Source organism: Ranitomeya variabilis, chromosome 1, assembly GCF_051348905.1.
Source record: "Ranitomeya variabilis isolate aRanVar5 chromosome 1, aRanVar5.hap1, whole genome shotgun sequence".
NCBI classification, from domain to species: domain Eukaryota; kingdom Metazoa; phylum Chordata; class Amphibia; order Anura; family Dendrobatidae; genus Ranitomeya; species Ranitomeya variabilis.
In genome coordinates, this window is record NC_135232.1 from 21,044,792 (window position 1) to 21,067,863 (window position 23,072).

A 23,072-nucleotide genomic window follows, 5' to 3' on the forward strand; every position below is an offset into this window, starting at 1 on the left:
AGAAGTCTTTTTCAAACTCTAAATGTCAGCAACAATGATCTTCATTGTCAGGAATCAGCAGACGCGGCAGGTCGGGAGACGAGGCAGGTCACCAGACGCGGCAGCTCAGGAGATGCGGCAATCAGGAGACGTGGCAGCTCAGGAGACGCGGCAGCTCAGGAGACGCGACAGGTCAGGAGACGAGGCAGGTCAGGAGACGAGGCAGGTCAGGAGACGAGGCAGGTCAGGAGACGAGGCAGGTCAGGAGACGAGGCAGGTCAGGAGACGAGGCAGGTCAGGAGACGAGGCAGGTCAGGAGACGAGGCAGGTCAGGAGACGAGGCAGGTCAGGAGACGAGGCAGGTCAGGAGACGAGGCAGTTCAGGAGATGTGGAAGGTCAGGACACGCGGCAATCAGGAGACGCGGCAGCTCAGGAGACGCGGCAGCTCAGGAGACGCGGCAGCTCAGGAGACGCGGAAGGTCAGGAGACGCGGAAGGTCAGGAGACGCGGAAGGTCAGGAGAAGCGGCAGATCAGGAGACGCGGCAGGTAAGGAGACACGGCAGTTCAGGAGAAGCGGCAGATCGGGAGACGCGGCAGATCAGAAGTCTTTTTCAAACTCTAAATGTCAGCAACAATGATCTTCATTGTCAGCAGAGATCTCTCCCCTGGAGCATTGCAGAACTGTTCAGGACACCGTAACTTCGCTCTGTAATTAGCTGCTAGAGGAAAGGGGTTAATGTTTCCACACTGGGGCTCATTGTCCTCTGCCTGCGGGGTTAATGAAGGAGAGATGGCAGATAGCGGCGGATGCAGAACAATACCGCGCTCATTACACCAACGCCGCCTGCTGTCCAGAGATAACACCGCCGTGCAGAACGCAAACTACATCCAGTCCAAAGTACTCAAATAGAAAGTGATCATCGCAGGCCGGAACCCATCACCCCCAGGAGGCAGAGCCGAAACTGAGCCCGGGGTTTGTAGTATCATTAGATTGTGAGCTCTGGGGTCGGGGATGATGGGAGTAGTGATACACTGTGTGATAGGAGATTAGATTGTGAGCTCCGGGGTCAGGGATGATGGGAGTAGTGATACACTGTGTGATAGGAGATTAGATTGTGAGCTCCGTGGTCGGGGATGATGGGAGTAGTGATACACTGTGTGATAGGAGATTAGATTGTGAGCTCCGGGGTCGGGGATGATGGGAGTAGTGATACACTGTGTGATAGGAGATTAGATTGTGAGCTCTGGGGTCAGGGATGATGAGAGTAGTGATACACTGTGTGATAGGAGATTAGATTGTGAGCTCCGTGGTCGGGGATGATGGGAGTAGTGATACACTGTGTGATAGGAGATTAGATTGTGAGCTCCGGGGTCGGGGATGATGGGAGTAGTGATACACTGTGTGATAGGAGATTAGATTGTGAGCTCTGGGGTCGGGGATGATGGGAGTAGTGATACACTGTGTGATAGGAGATTAGATTGTGAGCTCTGGGGTCGGGGATGATGGGAGTAGTGATACACTGTGTGATAGGAGATTAGATTGTGAGCTCCGGGGTCGGGCATGATGGGAGTAGTGATACACTGTGTGATAGGAGATTAGATTGTGAGCTCCGGGGTCGGGCATGATGGGAGTAGTGATACACTGTGTGATAGGAGATTAGATTGTGAGCTCCGGGGTCGGGGATGATGGGAGTAGTGATACACTGTGTGATAGGAGATTAGATTGTGAGCTCCGGGGTCGGGGATGATGGGAGTAGTGATACTCTGTGTGATAGGAGATTAGATTGTGAGCTCCGGGGTCGGGGATTATGGGAGTAGTGATACATTGTGTGATAGGAGATTAGATTGTGAGCTCCGGGGTCGGGGATGATGGGAGTAGTGATACTCTGTGTGATAGGAGATTAGATTGTGAGCTCCGGGGTCAGGGATGATGGGAGTAGTGATGCATTGTGTGATAGGAGATTAGATTGTGAGCTCCAGGGTCGGGGATGATGGGAGTAGTGATACACTGTGTGATAGGAGATTAGATTGTGAGCTCCAGGGTCGGGGATGATGGGAGTAGTGATACACTGTGTGATAGGAGATTAGATTGTGAGCTCCGGGGTCGGGCATGATGGGAGTAGTGATACACTGTGTGATAGGAGATTAGATTGTGAGCTCTGGGGTCAGGGATGATGAGAGTAGTGATACACTGTGTGATAGGAGATTAGATTGTGAGCTCTGGGGTCGGGGATGATGGGAGTAGTGATACACTGTGTGATAGGAGATTAGATTGTGAGCTCCGGGGTCGGGGATGATGGGAGTAGTGATACACTGTGTGATAGGAGATTAGATTGTGAGCTCCGGGGTCAGGGATGATGGGAGTAGTGATACACTGTGTGATAGGAGATTAGATTGTGAGCTCTGGGGTCGGGGATGATGGGAGTAGTGATACACTGTGTGATAGGAGATTAGATTGTGAGCTCCGGGGTCGGGGATGATGGGAGTAGTGATACACTGTGTGATAGGAGATTAGATTGTGAGCTCCGGGGTCGGGGATGATGGGAGTAGTGATACACTGTGTGATAGGAGATTAGATTGTGAGCTCCGGGGTCGGGGATGATGGGAGTAGTGATACTCTGTGTGATAGGAGATTAGATTGTGAGCTCCGGGGTCGGGGATTATGGGAGTAGTGATACATTGTGTGATAGGAGATTAGATTGTGAGCTCCGGGGTCAGGGATGATGGGAGTAGTGATACACTGTGTGATAGGAGATTAGATTGTGAGCTCCAGGGTCGGGGATGATGGGAGTAGTGATACACTGTGTGATAGGAGATTAGATTGTGAGCTCCGGGGTCGGGGATGATGGGAGTAGTGATACACTGTGTGATAGGAGATTAGATTGTGAGCTCCGGGGTCGGGGATGATGGGAGTAGTGATACACTGTGTGATAGGAGATTAGATTGTGAGCTCCGGGGTCGGGGATGATGGGAGTAGTGATACACTGTGTGATAGGAGATTAGATTGTGAGCTCCGGGGTCGGGGATGATGGGAGTAGTGATACACTGTGTGATAGGAGATTAGATTGTGAGCTCCGGGGTCAGGGATGATGGGAGTAGTGATACACTGTGTGATAGGAGATTAGATTGTGAGCTCCGGGGTCGAGGATGATGGGAGTAGTGATACATTGTGTGATAGGAGATTAGATTGTGAGCTCCGGGGTCAGGGATGATGAGAGTAGTGATACACTGTGTGATAGGAGATTAGATTGTGAGCTCCGGGGTCGGGGATGATGGGAGTAGTGATACACTGTGTGATAGGAGATTAGATTGTGAGCTCTGGGGTCGGGGATGATGGGAGTAGTGATACACTGTGTGATAGGAGATTAGATTGTGAGCTCTGGGGTCGGGGATGATGGGAGTAGTGATACACTGTGTGATAGGAGATTAGATTGTGAGCTCTGGGGTCGGGGATGATGGGAGTAGTGATACACTGTGTGATAGGAGATTAGATTGTGAGCTCTGGGGTCGGGGATGATGGGAGTAGTGATACACTGTGTGATAGGAGATTAGATTGTGAGCTCTGGGGTCAGGGATGATGAGAGTAGTGATACACTGTGTGATAGGAGATTAGATTGTGAGCTCTGGGGTCGGGGATGATGGGAGTAGTGATACACTGTGTGATAGGAGATTAGATTGTGAGCTCCGGGGTCGGGGATGATGGGAGTAGTGATACACTGTGTGATAGGAGATTAGATTGTGAGCTCCGGGGTCAGGGATGATGGGAGTAGTGATACACTGTGTGATAGGAGATTAGATTGTGAGCTCCGGGGTCGGGGATGATGGGAGTAGTGATACTCTGTGTGATAGGAGATTAGATTGTGAGCTCCGGGGTCGGGGATTATGGGAGTAGTGATACATTGTGTGATAGGAGATTAGATTGTGAGCTCTGGGGTCGGGGATGATGGGAGTAGTGATACACTGTGTGATAGGAGATTAGATTGTGAGCTCCAGGGTCGGGGATGATGGGAGTCGTGATACTCTGTGTGATAGGAGATTAGATTGTGAGCTCCAGGGTCGGGGATGATGGGAGTAGTGATACACTGTGTGATAGGAGATTAGATTGTGAGCTCTGGGGTCGGTGATGATGGGAGTAGTGATACACTGTGTGATAGGAGATTAGATTGTGAGCTCCGGGGTCAGGGATGATGGGAGTAGTGATACTCTGTGTGATAGGAGATTAGATTGTGAGCTCCGGGGTCAGGGATGATGGGAGTAGTGATACACTGTGTGATAGGAGATTAGATTGTGAGCTCCGGGGTCGGGGATGATGGGAGTAGTGATACATTGTGTGATAGGAGATTAGATTGTGAGCTCCGGGGTCAGGGATGATGGGAGTAGTGATACACTGTGTGATAGGAGATTAGATTGTGAGCTCCGGGGTCAGGGATGATGGGAGTAGTGATACACTGTGTGATAGGAGATTAGATTGTGAGCTCTGGGGTCAGGGATGATGGGAGTAGTGATACACTGTGTGATAGGAGATTAGATTGTGAGCTCCGGGGTCGGGGATGATGGGAGTAGTGATACATTGTGTGATAGGAGATTAGATTGTGAGCTCCGGGGTCAGGGATGATGGGAGTAGTGATACACTGTGTGATAGGAGATTAGATTGTGAGCTCCGGGGTCAGGGATGATGGGAGTAGTGATACACTGTGTGATAGGAGATTAGATTGTGAGCTCTGGGGTCAGGGATGATGGGAGTAGTGATACACTGTGTGATAGGAGATTAGATTGTGAGCTCTGGGGTCGGGGATGATGGGAGTAGTGATACACTGTGTGATAGGAGATTAGATTGTGAGCTCTGGGGTCAGGGATGATGAGAGTAGTGATACACTGTGTGATAGGAGATTAGATTGTGAGCTCCGGGGTCAGGGATGATGGGAGTAGTGATACACTGTGTGATAGGAGATTAGATTGTGAGCTCCGGGGTCAGGGATGATGGGAGTAGTGATACACTGTGTGATAGGAGATTAGATTGTGAGCTCCGGGGTCGGGGATGATGGGAGTAGTGATACACTGTGTGATAGGAGATTAGATTGTGAGCTCCGGGGTCGGGGATGATGGGAGTAGTGATACATTGTGTGATAGGAGATTAGATTGTGAGCTCTGGGGTCGGGGATGATGGGAGTAGTGATACACTGTGTGATAGGAGATTAGATTGTGAGCTCCGGGGTCAGGGATGATGGGAGTAGTGATACACTGTGTGATAGGAGATTAGATTGTGAGCTCTGGGGTCGGGGATGATGGGAGTAGTGATACACTGTGTGATAGGAGATTAGATTGTGAGCTCCGGGGTCAGGGATGATGAGAGTAGTGATACACTGTGTGATAGGAGATTAGATTGTGAGCTCTGGGGTCGGGGATGATGGGAGTAGTGATACATTGTGTGATAGGAGATTAGATTGTGAGCTCTGGGGTCAGGGATGATGGGAGTAGTGATACATTGTGTGATAGGAGATTAGATTGTGAGCTCTGGGGTCGGGGATGATGGGAGTAGTGATACATTGTGTGATAGGAGATTAGATTGTGAGCTCTGGGGTCGGGGATGATGGGAGTAGTGATACACTGTGTGATAGGAGATTAGACTGTGAGCTCCGGGGTCGGGGATGATGGGAGTAGTGATACACTGTGTGATAGGAGATTAGATTGTGAGCTCTGGGGTCGGGGATGATGGGAGTAGTGATACACTGTGTGATAGGAGATTAGACTGTGAGCTCCGGGGTCGGGGATGATGGGAGTAGTGATACATTGTGTGATAGGAGATTAGATTGTGAGCTCCGGGGTCAGGGATGATGGGAGTAGTGATACACTGTGTGATAGGAGATTAGATTGTGAGCTCCGGGGTCGGGGATGATGGGAGTAGTGATACACTGTGTGATAGGAGATTAGATTGTGAGCTCTGGGGTCGGTGATGATGGGAGTAGTGATACATTGTGTGATAGGAGATTAGATTGTGAGCTCCAGGGTCGGGGATGATGGGAGTAGTGATACACTGTGTGATAGGAGATTAGATTGTGAGCTCCGGGGTCGAGGATGATGGGAGTAGTGATACATTGTGTGATAGCAGATTAGATTGTGAGCTCCGGGGTCAGGGATGATGGGAGTAGTGATACACTGTGTGATAGGAGATTAGATTGTGAGCTCTGGGGTCGGTGATGATGGGAGTAGTGATACATTGTGTGATAGGAGATTAGATTGTGAGCTCCGGGGTCGGGGATGATGGGAGTAGTGATACACTGTGTGATAGGAGATTAGATTGTGAGCTCTGGGGTCGGTGATGATGGGAGTAGTGATACATTGTGTGATAGGAGATTAGATTGTGAGCTCCGGGGTCGGGGATTATGGGAGTAGTGATACACTGTGTGACAGGAGATTAGATTGTGAGCTCCGGGGTCGGGGATGATGGGAGTAGTGATACACTGTGTGATAGGAGATTAGATTGTGAGCTCTGGGGTCGGGGATGATGGGAGTAGTGATACACTGTGTGATAGGAGATTAGATTGTGAGCTCCGGGGTCAGGGATGATGGGAGTAGTGATACATTGTGTGATAGGAGATTAGATTGTGAGCTCTGGGGTCAGGGATGATGGGAGTAGTGATACACTGTGTGATAGGAGATTAGATTGTGAGCTCTGGGGTCAGGGATGATGGGAGTAGTGATACACTGTGTGATAGGAGATTAGATTGTGAGCTCTGGGGTCGGGGATGATGAGAGTAGTGATACACTGTGTGATAGGAGATTAGATTGTGAGCTCTGGGGTCAGGGATGATGGGAGTAGTGATACACTGTGTGATAGGAGATTAGATTGTGAGCTCTGGGGTCGGGGATGATGGGAGTAGTGATACACTGTGTGATAGGAGATTAGATTGTGAGCTCCGGGGTCGGGGATGATGGGAGTAGTGATACACTGTGTGATAGGAGATTAGATTGTGAGCTCTGGGGTCGGGGATGATGAGAGTAGTGATACTCTGTGTGATAGGAGATTAGATTGTGAGCTCCGGGGTCGGGGATGATGGGAGTAGTGATACACTGTGTGATAGGAGATTAGATTGTGAGCTCCAGGGTCGGGGATGATGGGAGTAGTGATACACTGTGTGATAGGAGATTAGATTGTGAGCTCCGGGGTCGGGGATGATGGGAGTAGTGATACACTGTGTGACAGGAGATTAGATTGTGAGCTCTGGGGTCAGGGATGATGGGAGTAGTGATACACTGTGTGATAGGAGATTAGATTGTGAGCTCCGGGGTCGGGGATGATGGGAGTAGTGATACACTGTGTGATAGGAGATTAGATTGTGAGCTCTGGGGTCAGGGACGATGAGAGTAGTGATACTCTGTGTGATAGGAGATTAGATTGTGAGCTCCGGGGTCGGGGATGATGGGAGTAGTGATACTCTGTGTGATAGGAGATTAGATTGTGAGCTCTGGGGTCAGGGATGATGGGAGTAGTGATACTCTGTGTGATAGGAGATTAGATTGTGAGCTCCGGAGTCAGGGATGATGGGAGTGAAAGCCGTCTGGTGAAGCCCCCTGATGCCCATAGGTAACACATGTATCTCCTGTTCCTGCGCAGTGGAGGAGGCAGCCATCATCAGCTTCCCTAGAAATGGAGGCTGCGGTCTGTTTGCCTGTCTCACCCCTGGAATCGGGGGCTTCACCCTGTGGAGTAAGGGGAGGTCTAAAGCGATTCACCAGTCTTACATTATTACATTGTACGGCTTCTCTAAAATATTAGCAGAATGTGGACATCCCCTTTAAGCCCCGAGGTTCATAAGATGGAATAACACAGGAACCTGCCGACATCTCCGCTACAGACTGCTCCATCAGAGCCCAGAGGCCCCGGGACTCCAGATATACAGATCTATACAGCCTGTGTACAGGTGGGCGCAGTGCGACCACTCCTCTCCAGGATTATATCCTTATGTCTGATCATCATCATCATCATCATCATATAATCATCCGCAATCAGCGGAGCGAGGAGCGATCATCAGCAGAGCAGCATCAGGATATACAGGAGATCTCCGAGGACAGATGACGGCTCCTGTGTCAGTGATATCCCAGTTACTCTTACTACACCGAGTAGCGGAAAACCAGTCTGGAGGCCGAAGATCTCCTGCTACCTAATGAGGCGAACAGACCTCATCACCCAGACTTCCCCAATATAGGTCAAAAGTCTGTGTTAATTATTGTCACAATATATCTCTATGATGGGCACACATGATGTTCTGTGTTCACATAGTGCTAAATCCCCTGTATACAGAGATACATGGTAAGATTCTGTCTGCAGCCACCACTAGGGGGAGCTCCCTGTATACAGAGATACATGATAAGATCCTGTCTGCAGTCACCACTAGGGGGAGCTCCCTGTATACAGAGATACATGATAAGATCCTGCCTGCAGCCACCACTAGGGGGAGCTCCCTGTATACAGAGATACATGATGAGATTCTGTCTGCAGCCACCACTAGGGGGAGCTCCCTGTATACAGAGATACATGATAAGATCCTTTCTGCAGCCACCACTAGGGGGAGCTCCCTGTATACAGAGATACATGATAATATTCTGTCTGCAGTCACCACTAGGGGGAGCTCCCTGTATACAGAGATACATGATAAGATTCTGTCTGCAGTCACCACTAGGGGAGCTCCCTGTATACAGAGATATATGATAAGATGCTGTCTGCAGTCACCACTAGGGGGAGCTCCCTGTATACATAGATACATGATAAGATCCTGTCTGCAGCCACCACTAGGGGGAGCTCCCTGTATACAGAGATACATGATAAGATTCTGTCTGCAGCCACCACTAGAGGGAGCTCCCTGTATACAGAGATACATGATAAGATCCTGTCTGCAGTCACCACTAGGGGGAGCTCCCTGTATACAGAGATGCATGATAAGATCCTGTCTGCAGTCACCACTAGGGGGAGCTCCCTGTATACAGAGATACATGATAAGATTCTGTCTGCAGTCATCACTAGGGGGAGCTCCCTGTATACAGAGATACATGATAAGATACTGTCTGCAGTCATCACTAGGGGGAGCTCCCTGTATACAGAGATACATGATAAGATCCTGCCTGCAGTCATCACTAGGGGGAGCTCCCTGTATACAGAGATACATGATAAGATACTGTCTGCAGTCACCACTAGGGGGAGCTCCCTGTATACAGAGATACATGATAAGATCCTGTCTGCAGCCACCACTAGAGGGAGCTCCCTGTATACAGAGATACATGATAAGGTCCTGTCTGCAGCCACCACTAGGGGGAGCTCCCTGTATACAGAGATACATGATAAGATTCTGTCTGCAGCCACCACTAGAGGGAGCTCCCTGTATACAGAGATACATGATAAGATCCTGCCTGCAGTCACCACTAGGGGGAGCTCCCTGTATACAGAGATACATGATAAGATCCTGTCTGCAGCCACCACTAGAGGGAGCTCCCTGTATACAGAGATACATGATAAGATCCTGTCTGCAGTCATCACTAGGGGGAGCTCCCTGTATACAGAGATACATGATAAGATCCTGTCTGCAGCCACCACTAGGGGGAGCTCCCTGTATACAGAGATACATGATAAGATCCTGTCTGCAGCCACCACTAGAGGGAGCTCCCTGTATACAGAGATACATGATAAGGTCCTGTCTGCAGCCACCACTAGGGGGAGCTCCCTGTATACAGAGATACATGATAAGATCCTGTCTGCAGCCACCACTAGAGGGAGCTCCCTGTATACAGAGATACATGATAAGGTCCTGTCTGCAGCCACCACTAGGGGGAGCTCCCTGTATACAGAGATACATGATAAGATCCTGTCTGCAGCCACCACTAGAGGGAGCTCCCTGTATACAGAGATTCATGATAAGGTCCTGTCTGCAGCCACCACTAGGGGGAGCTCCCTGTATACAGAGATACATGATAAGATCCTGTCTGCAGTCACAACTAGGGGGATCTCCCTGTATACAGAGCTATATGATAAGATTCTGTCTGCAGCAACCACTAGGGGGAGCTCCCTGTATACAGAGATATATGATAAGATTCTGTCTGCAGCCACCACTAGGGGGAGCTCCCTGTATACAGAGATACATGATGAGATTCTGTCTGAAGCCACCACTAGGGGGAGCTCCCTGTATACAGAGATACATGATGAGATTCTGTCTGAAGCCACCACTAGGGGGAGCTCCCTGTATACAGAGATACATGATGAGATTCTGTCTGAAGCCACCACTAGGGGGAGCTCCCTGTATACAGAGATACATGATGAGATTCTGTCTGCAGTCACCACTAGGGGGAGCTCGCTGTATACAGAGATACATGATGAGATTCTGTCTGAAGCCACCACTAGGGGGAGCTCCCTGTATACAGAGATACATGATAAGATCCTGTCTGCAGTCACCACTAGGGGGAGCTCCCTGTATACAGAGATACATGATAAGCTCCTGTCTGCAGCCACCACTAGAGGGAGCTCCCGGTATACAGAGATACATGATGAGATTCTGTCTGAAGCCACCACTAGAGGGAGCTCCCTGTATACAGAGATACATGATAAGATCCTGTCTGCAGTCAGCACTAGGGGGAGCTCCCTGTATACAGAGATACATGATAAGATCCTGTCTGCAGTCAGCACTAGGGGGAGCTCCCTGTATACAGAGATACATGATAAGATCCTGTCTGCAGCCACCACTAGGGGGAGCTCCCTGTATACAGAGATACATGATAAGATTCTGTCTGCAGCCACCACTAGGGGGAGCTCCCTGTATACAGAGATACATGATAAGATCCTGTCTGCAGCCACCACTAGGGGGAGCTCCCTGTATACAGAGATACATGATAAGATTCTGTCTGCAGCCACCACTAGGGGGAGCTCCCTGTATACAGAGATACATGATAAGATCCTGTCTGCAGCCACCACTAGGGGGAGCTCCCTGTATACAGAGATACATGATAAGATCCTGTCTGCAGCCACCACAAGAGGGAGCTCCCTGTATACAGAGATACATGATGAGATTCTGTGTGCAGCCATCACTACAGGGCACACTCTGCACATTGTGTTACTATAAGTATGTGCTAAGCCCCTGAGATCCCCCTAGTGGTGCTTCAACATCTTATTTACCAGGGCAGTTTTTTTCCTTGCTGACAGTGCAGGGGTTAATCTGTCCAATTGAAGCTCCTGGAGCTTTCCTACTTGGATTGTCTCAGCTGTTCAGCGTTGGCCACTTCCCTCTGCTATATATGCTTGGGTCTCACATCTAGGGATTGCCAGTGATAGTACTTACTATCCACCCTAAGTGGATGCTTAATAGAGCGACAAATGTGGTCAATTTGAAAAATCAATCAGATCTCATTTATGCAGAGTCAAACAGCAAGAACAACAATAAAAACAAAAATAAAAATATCAAAAACATTTCTAATAAACCATATGTTTGTTTACAATTTAGTCCGCAATTTAATGAAATCAAAACTATCATTAATCGAGCTATTCCAATCTTATTTGAAGATCCTATTCTTGCTGTGTTACTAAATAATGGTTGCAATATTATAGCCAGAAGGGCACCCACGCTAGGCAATATATTATCCCCTAATTGTTTTTCCTCTCAACAACTAAATAGCACCTGGTTGAGTTGCATAGGGTGCTATAAATGCAATGTTACCAACTGCACCATGTGTGACCATTTAAATATCACAAAATTTTTTGGTACGAGTGACATGGAAAACAAATATAAAATTCAAACTTTCATTAATTGCAATACACGCTTCATAGTATACAAAATAGATTGTATCTCATGTGAGAAATCATATATTGGCTGCACACTAAGAAAACTAAAAAACAGAATATCAGAACATTTGTACGATATTAAATGCACAACTAAGAACAGTCGTACCATCTCCTCTGTAGCCAGACAGTTCATCGAAGTACACTCACGCAATACGGACTCCCTGAGAGTAAGGCCGGAGACACACTGCTGCGAGATACGGCCGAGTCTCGCTGGTTAAAAGCAAGCTGTGGCACCGGCACTCCGGAGCGGAGCGTGCAGCTCCATGTATTGCTATGCAGCTGCACGCTCCGCTCCGGAGTGCAGGTGCCACAGCTTGCTTTTAACCAGCGAGACTCGGCCGTATCTCGCAGCAGTGTGTCTCCGGCCTAACAGGTACTGAAAAAATAAAAAAATCTCCACGAGGAGGTGATATGCATAGGGCTCTGCTCACACGGGAAGCCTTTTCGATTTTCAATTTAGGCACAAGATTTCCGTTTGGTCTTAATAAAAAAAGTGAACTCATGTTTCACTATTAACATAGATAATAGCAGGATTTTGGTGTATATAACAACTATTGACATGGATAACAGCAGTACTTTGATGTATATATTCATATATATTTTTATGTTGTTTTTTTTTTTTTTCGTTTATTTCTGTCTGTTTATGGATTCTTTGTATTTTATGGAATTTTTTCGATTGTATACACATAGCAATTTAATAATATTTTATATTTTATATTGCATAGAACCTTCGGGTCAGGTGACTTTTTCTCACCTTTCCATTGGTGTAGTAGTCCTTCTTATATCAGAGGGGCTACCTAATAGATCAGCTGTGACAAAGACCGCAAGGTCGAAACGCGTAGCTCTCTTCACATGTGCTATGGCATTGTCCCAGGAGTGTGTCCTTTTCTATTTTAATATGTTGGATTAAAGTATCAAATTTTATGAAGAAGCTGGAACAATTTTTCTTTGTTGTTGGGATAGTACTTACTGCCTGGTTTGGAGTTGTAGTTTGTGGTCGGAGTTGGCGATTGCACATTTGCTCAGGAGATTGTTGCTTGGAGTTTTGTTTGTGTGCACATCCTCATCCTCTGCTATTTGGTTTCACCTTCTTATACCTCCACTGTGTTCCACTTTGTTGTTTGTGAGTGTATTTTTGTCATTTTAATTTATCCCTGTTCATCTTCCCTTGCTTGTATGGTTAGTGTAATCCTATACACTTTTGGCTTCCCACCTACCGGAGTTGGGGAGGGGACAAATAAAGGTTGATGTAGGAGCATAGCAAGGCATGTGACCCTGGCGTCTCCACCTTCAGAAGTAATCTGAGGGACAGGGATAGACTAGGGCTCCCCTAGTTCAAGGGACCTGGTTAGCGCCCACTGTTTCAAGGCACTGAGCGACAATAACAGTATATAATGAAAGGTCTGCTGGTGTCAGGCCCACACATTACACTGTATTATTAGCGATTATTTAAGGTCCCGGTAATCTTCTTGGAGGCAGCTGATGTTTCCATAGATGGGAGGACTCTCCAGAACCAGATCTCTTACCTTTGGCATTTTGCGCAGGTTCGGAGACAGCTTCAGGCAAATGACGTGTCCGCGGTCATCCCCGACGATAATCACCGGGTAGATGGGATTAAACTCAATGTGAGTCAGTTTGGTTTTCTTCTTGGCCACCACGGCCTGCTGACACAGCGCCTCATACTTGTTGATGGACAGATCGAACACGTGGATCTAGGGGGAATAACGGAAGACGTTAGACGTTAGAATCACAGATCACTCAGCCAGGACCACTGCTTTATTATCTTATACATTGCAGTCTGTGTTCTACTCTAGTCACATCCAAAGCTGCAAGTACAATTATACCAATGATGATGCTCAAATCACTACTCAGTGAGCCCATAATGCTCCAGCGCCTGTATTTAGGCAGCAGGACTGGAGTATCAGGCTGTGTTCATACACTGCGGCTACAGGGCAGGTTTTTTTTTTTTTACAGGAATCACAGAAAAACAAAATGCAGTGTGAACACAGCCTTTGTCACGACAGAATTTGACACCAGTACATGGAAAGAAAAGTGTAAGATTTGCCAAGTGACTTCCTTCATAGCCTGATCTTAATTTCCCAGCAGGGTTGTGATCCTGAGAGCTAACAGCAGAGCAGTAGAATAGTGAAGTATCTCCGGGTGATAGAAAGTATCCATGCTTGCAGTACATTGCTTGTGCACTACACTGCGGATTTGATGCAATTCTGCGTGTCCAAAAAATGCTGCCGAAACGCATCAAAATCCGCAAAGTGTGCACGGGTCTGAGCTTGGGCCAGGGCACAGATGATTGGTGGTCTACATCTCTGAGGATCGGTAGAGAACGGTCCGTGTGGGGCAGAACGACGGGAACGTGGCTCCTGGCAACTCAACTGATGGAGGCACATGAAAGAGTTAATGGGTGGGGGCTGGGAGATAATCTGCATTATTTCCACATTATCAGGGCAGCGGATGATAATCTGGGATTTTCTGCCTGGTCGCCACCAACTCCTCCATTTATGGATTTATATGATGGCTGTGGGCAGCGAGACCCCAGAATAGAGGGTCCCCGGGAGGACGCCACAAAAACAAAACTGAATCCCAAGAGACGGGCGAGAGTCTTGACCTGGGCGTCCTGTAACCGGGACCTTCACCCATCTTTCCCGGATATATCGGAGGACGGATACTTACTGAGGAGACAGATGATCTTATTACCTCGCTGAATGGCGCCAGTCCCCGGAGCAGCAGGGGTTAATGGGTGACACGGGTTTGCCCTCCTGTCACTTTCAGATGGGTGTAGTTAAATATTCATGACCTGCATTTTATGTGGCGGCAGTCACGTGGGCACGGATACATCATGCACAGGCCGCACTAGATCCCCCCGAGCCGTGTATAATTCATGCACTGAACCATATGTCAGTCGTGTTCTAAAAAGATGTCTGCACGAGCGGACAGAACGTCTGCAGGAAGTGGCATGCTGCCCGCACTGGTACCAAGGTCTGCAGAAAATGTGCGCTCCCCGCATCGGTACCGACGTCTGCAGGACGTGGCGCGCTCCCCACACTGGTGCCAGGGTCGGCAGGACGTGGCGCGCTCCCCACACTGGTTGCAGGGTCGGCAGGACGTGGCGCACTCCCCGCATTGGTACCAAAGTCTGCAGGACGTGGAGCGCTCCCCGCACTGGTACCGACGTCTGCAGGACGTGGCGCGCTCCCCGCACTGGTACCCACGTCTGCAGGACATGGCGCGCTCCCCGCATCGGTACCGACGTCTGCAGGACGTGGCGCGCTCCCCACACTGGTGCCAGGGTCGGCAGGACGTGGTGCACTCCACCCACTGGTACCAGGGTCTGCAGGACGTGGCGCACTCCCCGCATTGGTACCAAAGTCTGCAGGACGTGGAGCGCTCCCCGCACCGGTACCAACGTCTGCAGGACGTGGCGCGCTCCTCGCACTGGTACCACAGCACGTCACACCCCGGGGATAAGCCAAGCCGTTCACGAAATCACTCACTACAGTCCGAGGAGTCACACCCCATAATAATTACCCAGAGTCCGAGGGGTCACACCCTATAATCACTACCCAGAGTCCGAGGGGTCACACCCTATAATCATTACCCAGAGTCCGAGGGGTCACATCCCATAATCACTACCCAGAGTCCGAGGGGTCACACCCTATAATCACTACCCAGAGTCCGAGGGGTCACACCCCATAATCACTACCCAGAGTCCAAGGGGGTCACACCCTGTGATCATTACCCAGAGCCGAGGGGTCACACCCTATAATCATTACCCAGAGTCCGAGGGGTCACACCCTATAATCATTACCCAGAGTCCGAGGGGTCACACCCCATAATCACTACCCAGAGTCCGAGGGGGTCACACCCTATAATCATTACCCAGAGTCCGAGGGGTCACACCCCATAATCACTACCCAGAGTCCGAGGGGGTCACACCCTATAATCATTACCCAGAGTCCGAGGGGTCACACCCCATAATCACTACCCAGAGTCCAAGGGGGTCAGATCCTGTCTGTAATAATTACCCGCAAACTTTTGTCCCCCCTCCAGATCTCTTTTTTCTCCAGAACACCTTTGTCATGTCCAGAGTCCCTCTGTCCTCCTCACGGCCCCCTGTCCTCAAAAAAAGCTCCCCCTCTTTCCCTCTCCAAGACATCTCTGTCCACCTCCAGAACCCCCCTCTGTCCTCCTCCAGGCCCCCTCTGCCCTCTTCCAGGCCACCTATGTCCTCCTCCAGGCCCCCTCTGTCCTCCCCCAGGCACCTTCTGTCCTCCTCCAGGCCCCTTCTGTCCTCCTCCAGGCCCCTTCTGTCCTCCAGGCACTCTCCGTCCTCCTCCAGGCCCCCTCTGCCCTCCTCCAGGCCCTCTCCATCCTGCTCCAGGTCCCCTCTGCCCTCCTCCAGAGACTCTCTGTCCTCCTCCAGGCCCCCTCTGTCCTCCTCCAGGCACTCTCTGTCCTCCTGCAGGCCCCCTCTGTCCTCCTCCAGGCCCCCTCTGTCCTCCTCCAGGCCCCCTCTGTCCTCCTAAAGGCCCCCACTGTCCTCCAGGCCCCCTCTGTCCTCCTCCAGGACCTCATGAAATGTCACATGTAGCCCCAGCCTGATTTACAGCTGAGCACATACAATCTGCATCTCCAGAGCCATGTCTCAATGTGCCCGCATCCCCCATAACCCACACAGTGGATCGGGCCTCATACAACTCCCAGAGCCGGCAGCGCTGATCATCGAGGACGACGCGAAGAGGAAAGAAAAGCAGCACATGGAATATTTCACGCCAGACTGCGCCTCAATCTGCACGCTCCACCGACGACCACTGCTGAATAATGGATCCGCTCGTCCCGGGGACGCAGCAAACGCCAACAACACCAAGTCCTGAAACAGGACAGGACACAGAAGATACAACACAATCTGGGGAGAGTGGTCCTGAGAGGTGTGCGGGACCGGGAGGGAAAAAAGGCTCCTGATAGTGGTCTGTTACTGGTGGTCCGCGACCCTCTATGTACTATACACACGGGCCACATGGTAACAGCAGCTGCCACTATGTATGATCAGTGATGTGCAGGCTGCCCGTCTCCTCCTCTACCCCCATCATACCTGTACAGGCTGCCCATCTGCTCCTCTAACCTCATCATCCCTGTACAGGCTGTCCGTCTCCTCCTCTATCCCCATCATACATGTACAGGCTGCCCGTCTCCTCCTCTACCCTCATCATCCCTGTACAGGCTGCCCATCTGCTCCTTTACCCCCCATCATCACTGTACAGACTGCCCGTCTCCTCCTCTACCCCCATCATCCCTGTCCAGGCTGCCCGTCTCCTCCTCTACCACCATCATTCCTATACAGGCTGCTCGCCTCCTCATCTAACCCATCATCCCTATACAAGCTGCCCGTCTCCTCCTCTTCCCCCATCACCCCTGTACAGGCTGCCTGTCTCCTCCTCTATCCCCATCATCACTGTACAGGCTGCCCGTCTCCTCCTCTACCCCCATCATCCCTATACAGGCTGCCCGTCTCCTCCTCTACTCCTATCCTCCCTGTACAGGCTGCCCGTCTCCTCCTCTACCCCCATCATCCCTGTACAGGCTGCCCGTCTCCTCTACTCCTATCATCCCTGTACAGGCTGTCCGTCTCCTCCTCTACCCCCATCATCCCAATACAGGCTGCCCATCTCCTCCTCTACCCCCATCATCCCAATACAGGCTGCCCGTCTCCTCCTCTAAGCCATCATCCCAATACAGGCTGCCCATCTCCTCTACTCCCATCATCCCTGTACAGGCTGACCGTCTCCTCCTGTACCCCCATCATCCCTGTACAGGCTGCCCGTCTCCTCTCCTACCCCCTTCATCACTATACAGCAGGCTGCCCGTCTCCTCCTCTACCCCCATCATCCCTTTATAGGCTGCCCGTCTCCTCCTCTAAGCCATCATCCCAATACAGGCTGCCCATCTCCTCTACTCCAATCATCCCTGTACAGGCTGCACGTCTCCTCGTCTACCCCCATCATCCCTGTACAGGCTGCCCGTCTCCTCCTCTACCCCCATCATACCAATACAGGCTGCCGTCTCCTCCTCTACCCCATCATCCCAATACAGGCTGCCTGTCTCCTCCTCTAAGCCATCATCCCAATACAGGCTGCCCGTCTCCTCCTCTAACCCCATCATCCTTGTGCAGGCTGCTCATCACCTCCTCTACCCACATCATCCCAATACAGGCTGCCCGTCTCCTCCTCTACCCCCATCATCCTTGTGCAGGCTGCCCATCTCCTCCTCTAACCCCATCATCCTTCTACAGGCTGCCCGTCTCCTCCTCTATCCACATCATCCCAATACAGGCTGCCCATCACCTCCTCTACCTTCATCATCCCTGTACAGGCTGCCAGTCTCCTCCTCTACTCCCATTGTCCCTGTACAGGCTGCCCATCACCTCCTCTACCCACATCATCCCAATACAGGCTGCCCATCACCTCCTCTACCTTCATCATCCCTGTACAGGCTGCCAGTCTCCTCCTCTACTCCCATTGTCCCTGTACAGGCTGCCCATCACCTCCTCTACCCACATCATCCCAATACAGGCTGCCCATCACCTCCTCTACCTTCATCATCCCTGTACAGGCTGCCAGTCTCCTCCTCTACTCCCATTGTCCCTGTACAGGCTGCCCATCACCTCCTCTACCCCCATCATCCCAATACAGGCTGCCCGTCTCCTCCTCTAAGCCATCATCCCAATACAGGCTGCCTATCTCCTCTACTCCCATCATCCCTGTACAGGCTGCACGTCTCCTCCTCTACCCCCATCATCCCTGTACAGGCTGCCCGTCTCCTCCTCTACCCCCATCATACCAATACAGGCTGCCCGTCTCCTCCTCTACCCCATCATCCCAATACAGGCTGCCTGTCTCCTCCTCTAAGCCATCATCCCAATACAGGCTGCCCGTCTCCTCCTCTACCCCCATCATCCCTGTACAGGCTGCCCGTCTCCTCTTCTACCCCCTTCATCACTATACAGCAGGCTGCCCGTCTCCTCCTCTACCCCCATCATCCCTTTATAGGCTGCCCATCTCCTCCTCTAAGCCATCATCCCAATACAGGCTGCCCATCTCCTCTACTCCCATCATCCCTGTACAGGCTGCACGTCTCCTCCTCTACCCCCATCATCCCTGTACAGGCTGCCCGTCTCCTCCTCTACCCCCATCATACCAATACAGGCTGCCCGTCTCCTCCTCTACCCCATCATCCCAATACAGGCTGCCTGTCTCCTCCTCTAAGCCATCATCCCAATACAGGCTGCCCGTCTCCTCCTCTAACCCCATCATCCTTGTGCAGGCTGCTCATCACCTCCTCTACCCACATCATCCCAATACAGGCTGCTCGTCTCCTCCTCTACCCCATCATCCCTATACAGGCTGCCTGTCTCCTCCTCTAAGCCATCATCCCAATACAGGCTGCCCATCTCCTCCTCTAACCCCATCATCCTTCTACAGGCTGCCCGTCTCCTCCTCTACCCACATCATCCCAATACAGGCTGCCCATCACCTCCTCTACCTTCATCATCCCTGTACAGGCTGCCCGTCTCCTCCTCTACCCACATCATCCCAATACAGGCTGCCCATCACCTCCTCTACCTTCATCATCCCTGTACAGGCTGCCAGTCTCCTCCTCTACTCCCATTGTCCCTGTACAGGCTGCCCGTCTCCTCCTCTACCCACATCATCCCAATACAGGCTGCCCATCACCTCCTCTACCTTCATCATCCCTGTACAGGCTGCCAGTCTCCTCCTCTACTCCCATTGTCCCTGTACAGGTTGCCCGTCACCTCCTCTACCCCCATCATCCTTCTATGGTTTCGCACTTCCTGCCATGCACAGAAGTAATAATGGGAACACAAATTTCCATTAAGCAAATCTGCCCCATACAATGGCTCCTGCGTGTGATCAGTCACATGCAAATTGTGTTAAGGTTCCGACTGTGACCCCGGAGTACAAGGCGGCAGGTGGTGGAGCAACAGGATTATGGAGCCGCACAGAGGCCACATGACAGCGCCATACAGAAATATAACACATAATACCGCCACACCACACTCACAGCTCTATAGTATTATTATCATAAAATGAACTTAATATTGTACAAAGAACAAGAGATAGCATCCTTGTAATACTGCAATATGGCGAATGTATAGAGTCCAAATAATACTGCTACAGCTACAGTGGGTACGGAAAGTATTCAGGCCCTTTGCTCACACACTGATATTTAAGCCACATGCTGTCCATGTCCTTGTGATCCTCCTTGAGATGGATCTACTCCTTCATTGGAGTCCAGCTGTGTGTAATTAATCTGATAGGACTTGGTTTGGAAAGGCGCACACCTGTCTATATAAGACCTCACAGCTCACAGTGCATGTCAGACCAAATGAGAATCATGAGGTCAAAGGAACTGGCCAAGGAGCTGAGACAGAATTGTGGCAAGGCACAGATCTGGCCAAGGTTACAACAGAATTTCTGCAGTACTCAAGGTTCCTAAGAGCACAGTGGCCTCCTCAATCCTTAAATCCAAGAAGTTTGGGACCACCAGAAGACCTAGACCTGGCCGTCCAGCCAAACTGAGCAACCGTGGGAGAAGAGCCTTGGTGAGAGAGGTAAAGAAGAACCCCAAGACCACTGTGGTTGAGCTCCAGAGATGCAGTAGGGAGATGGGAGAAAGTTCCACAAAGTCAACTATCACTGCAGCCCTCCACTAGTCGGGCCTTTATGGCAGAGCGGCCCGACGGAAGCCTCTCCTCAGTGCAAGACATATGGAAGCCGCATAGCGTTTGCTAAACACATGAAGGACTCCCAGACTATGAGAAATAAGATTCTCTGGTCTGATGAGATGAAGATTGACCTTTTTAGTGATAATTCTAAGCGGTATGTATGGAGAAAACCAGGCACTGCTCATCACCTGCCCAATACAATCCCCACAGTGAAACATGGTCGTGGCATCATGCTATGGGATGTTTTTCAGCTGCAGGAACAGGACGACTGGTTGTCATTGAAGGAAACATGAATGCGGCCAAGTACAGAGATATCCTGGATGAAAACCTCTTCCAGAGTGCTCTGGACCTCAGACTTGGCCGAAGGTTCACCTTCCAACAAGACAATGACCCTAAGCACACAGCTAAAATAACAAAGGAGCGGCTTCAGAACAACTCTGTGACCATTCTTGACTGGCTCAGCCAGAGCCCTGACCTAAACCCAATGGAGCATCTCTGGAGACCTGAAAATGGCGTCCACCAACGTTCACCATCCAACCGGACGGAACTGGAGAGGATCTGCAAGGAAGAATGGCCGAGGATCCCAAAATCCAGGGGGGACAACTTGTTGCATCATTCCCAAGAAGACTCATGGCTGTACTAGCGCAAAAGGTGCTTCTACTCAATACTGAGCAAAGGGGCTGAAGACTTATGACCATGTGATATTTCAGGTTTTCTTTTTTAATACATTTGCAAAAATTTCTACATTTCTGTTTTTTTTTCAGTCAAGATGGGGTGCAGAGTGTACATTAATGAGGAAAAATGAACTTTTTTGAATTTACCAAATGGCTGCAATGAAACAAAGAGTGAAAAATGTAAAGGGGTCTGACTTTCCGTACCTGCTGTAATACTGTTATATGGTGAATGTATAGATCCCACATAATACCGCTGAGATCACCAGTGATCCTACTGATCACTGGTGGTCTCCGCTCACTTCATTGCTCGATGCTCTGCGGCAACAAAGGGGCATGGGCTGGATTATTCTTAACATTATTGAGGGTCCACGACTTATGGCCTAAGCTTGCCCGTCCTACCCAGGCCCGGGTTCCTCCATAAGAAAACTTTCCCCCTAAATTAAATTAAGGTTTCATCTTAAAGGACAAATTACCTAATTGTTTGAAGGCCTCAACCCTCTAGTCCAAACTGTAGAACACTATAATCGCATTCATCAGATCCCATTGATGGCAAGTTAATGAGTAATGTCAGTTATAGCTACTCATCGCATTATCAGATGGAGTCAGCACAGCGTGCAGTAACCTGAATTCTTGTTTGTGATTGATGCCGGAGATGCAGCCTGGAAAGAACTAATTATCTCAGGTTAAGAGTGTGTCTCGTCATCTCCCATAATGAGTTCTCGCTGCATCAACCCTGGGACTGCCATAATCAGCGGAGCTATTCCAGGGAAACAATCCTCGGATTATCTCCCTGGAATCTCTAGGATCGGCGAATGGTTCATACACAACATTTACTGATCGTGACGAAGGGTCGGCTCGGGGAGGTGACTAGGATCAATACAAGGAGATCTTTCAACATTCCCAGTTCGTTTTCCACTTGGTTGTGCTTCTTCATCAGAAAAAGGTCAATCTCATGAGAATGGTGGAGCTGTAGCGATAGACAAGCATTTCATGTTCAAAAAAAAAAAAAATCACCTCTGGGATGGAGGTTTTGTTGGAGTGGTATAAAAACATAAATCTAGAAAAGGTCCTCCAACCTGATGATGAAATGAGAAGAGGACATGTATATGGTGACGCATCATCACAAATAGTCAATAGACATCACTGAGCTCTACTTCATATATTGATCACATATGACATCCGTCACTTTCATACTAACCTAGATTTACACTGCAAAACTTAAATACAAACCATAGACTACAAGCCTAGCTCTACAGTACCCACGATGGACCTTCACCATCTGTACTTTCCATGACAATCCCAGTGATCATCGATTGTGATCTAGCTCAGAGAGCTAACACTGAAGTATAAGACACAAGTATCCATGGTCATGACCTGGTGTTACATTTCATGGCCGACATACCCAACGCTTAAGTATGAGATACTAGTATCCATGAATGACCTGACTCTACATTTCATGGCTGACATACCCAACACTGAAGTATGAGATACACCAGTATCCATAAAACTACAGTAGCTCAACATTTCATGGCCGACTTTCCCATCACTGATGTATGAGAGACACGAGTGTTGATGGATCATGACCTAGCTCTACATTTCATGGCTGACTTTCCCACCACTGAAGTATGAGAGACACCAGTGTTGATGGATCACGACCTAGCTCTACATTCCATGGCCGACTTTCCCACCACTGAAGTATGAGACACCAGTGTTGATGGATCGTGACCTAGCTCTACATTTCATGGCTGAATTTCCAAATCACTGAAGTATGAGAGTCACCAGTGTTGATGGATTGTGACCTACCTCTACATTTCATGGCCGACTTTCCCACCACTGAA

General features: G+C 49.9%; 1 protein-coding gene across 3 annotated transcripts in view; it reads right to left on the minus strand.

Annotated features, from left to right (window-relative positions):
* The window catches only part of DNAI1 (dynein axonemal intermediate chain 1), a 131,586-nt gene that overhangs the window by 43,738 nt on the left and 64,776 nt on the right, over positions 1-23,072 (minus strand). For all 3 annotated transcript variants that reach the window (XM_077281325.1, XM_077281326.1, XM_077281327.1), the window contains exon 20: positions 13,329-13,514. In XM_077281325.1, coding sequence (XP_077137440.1) covers positions 13,329-13,514 — 186 coding nt within the window. The remainder of the gene's footprint in view (positions 1-13,328; positions 13,515-23,072) is intronic.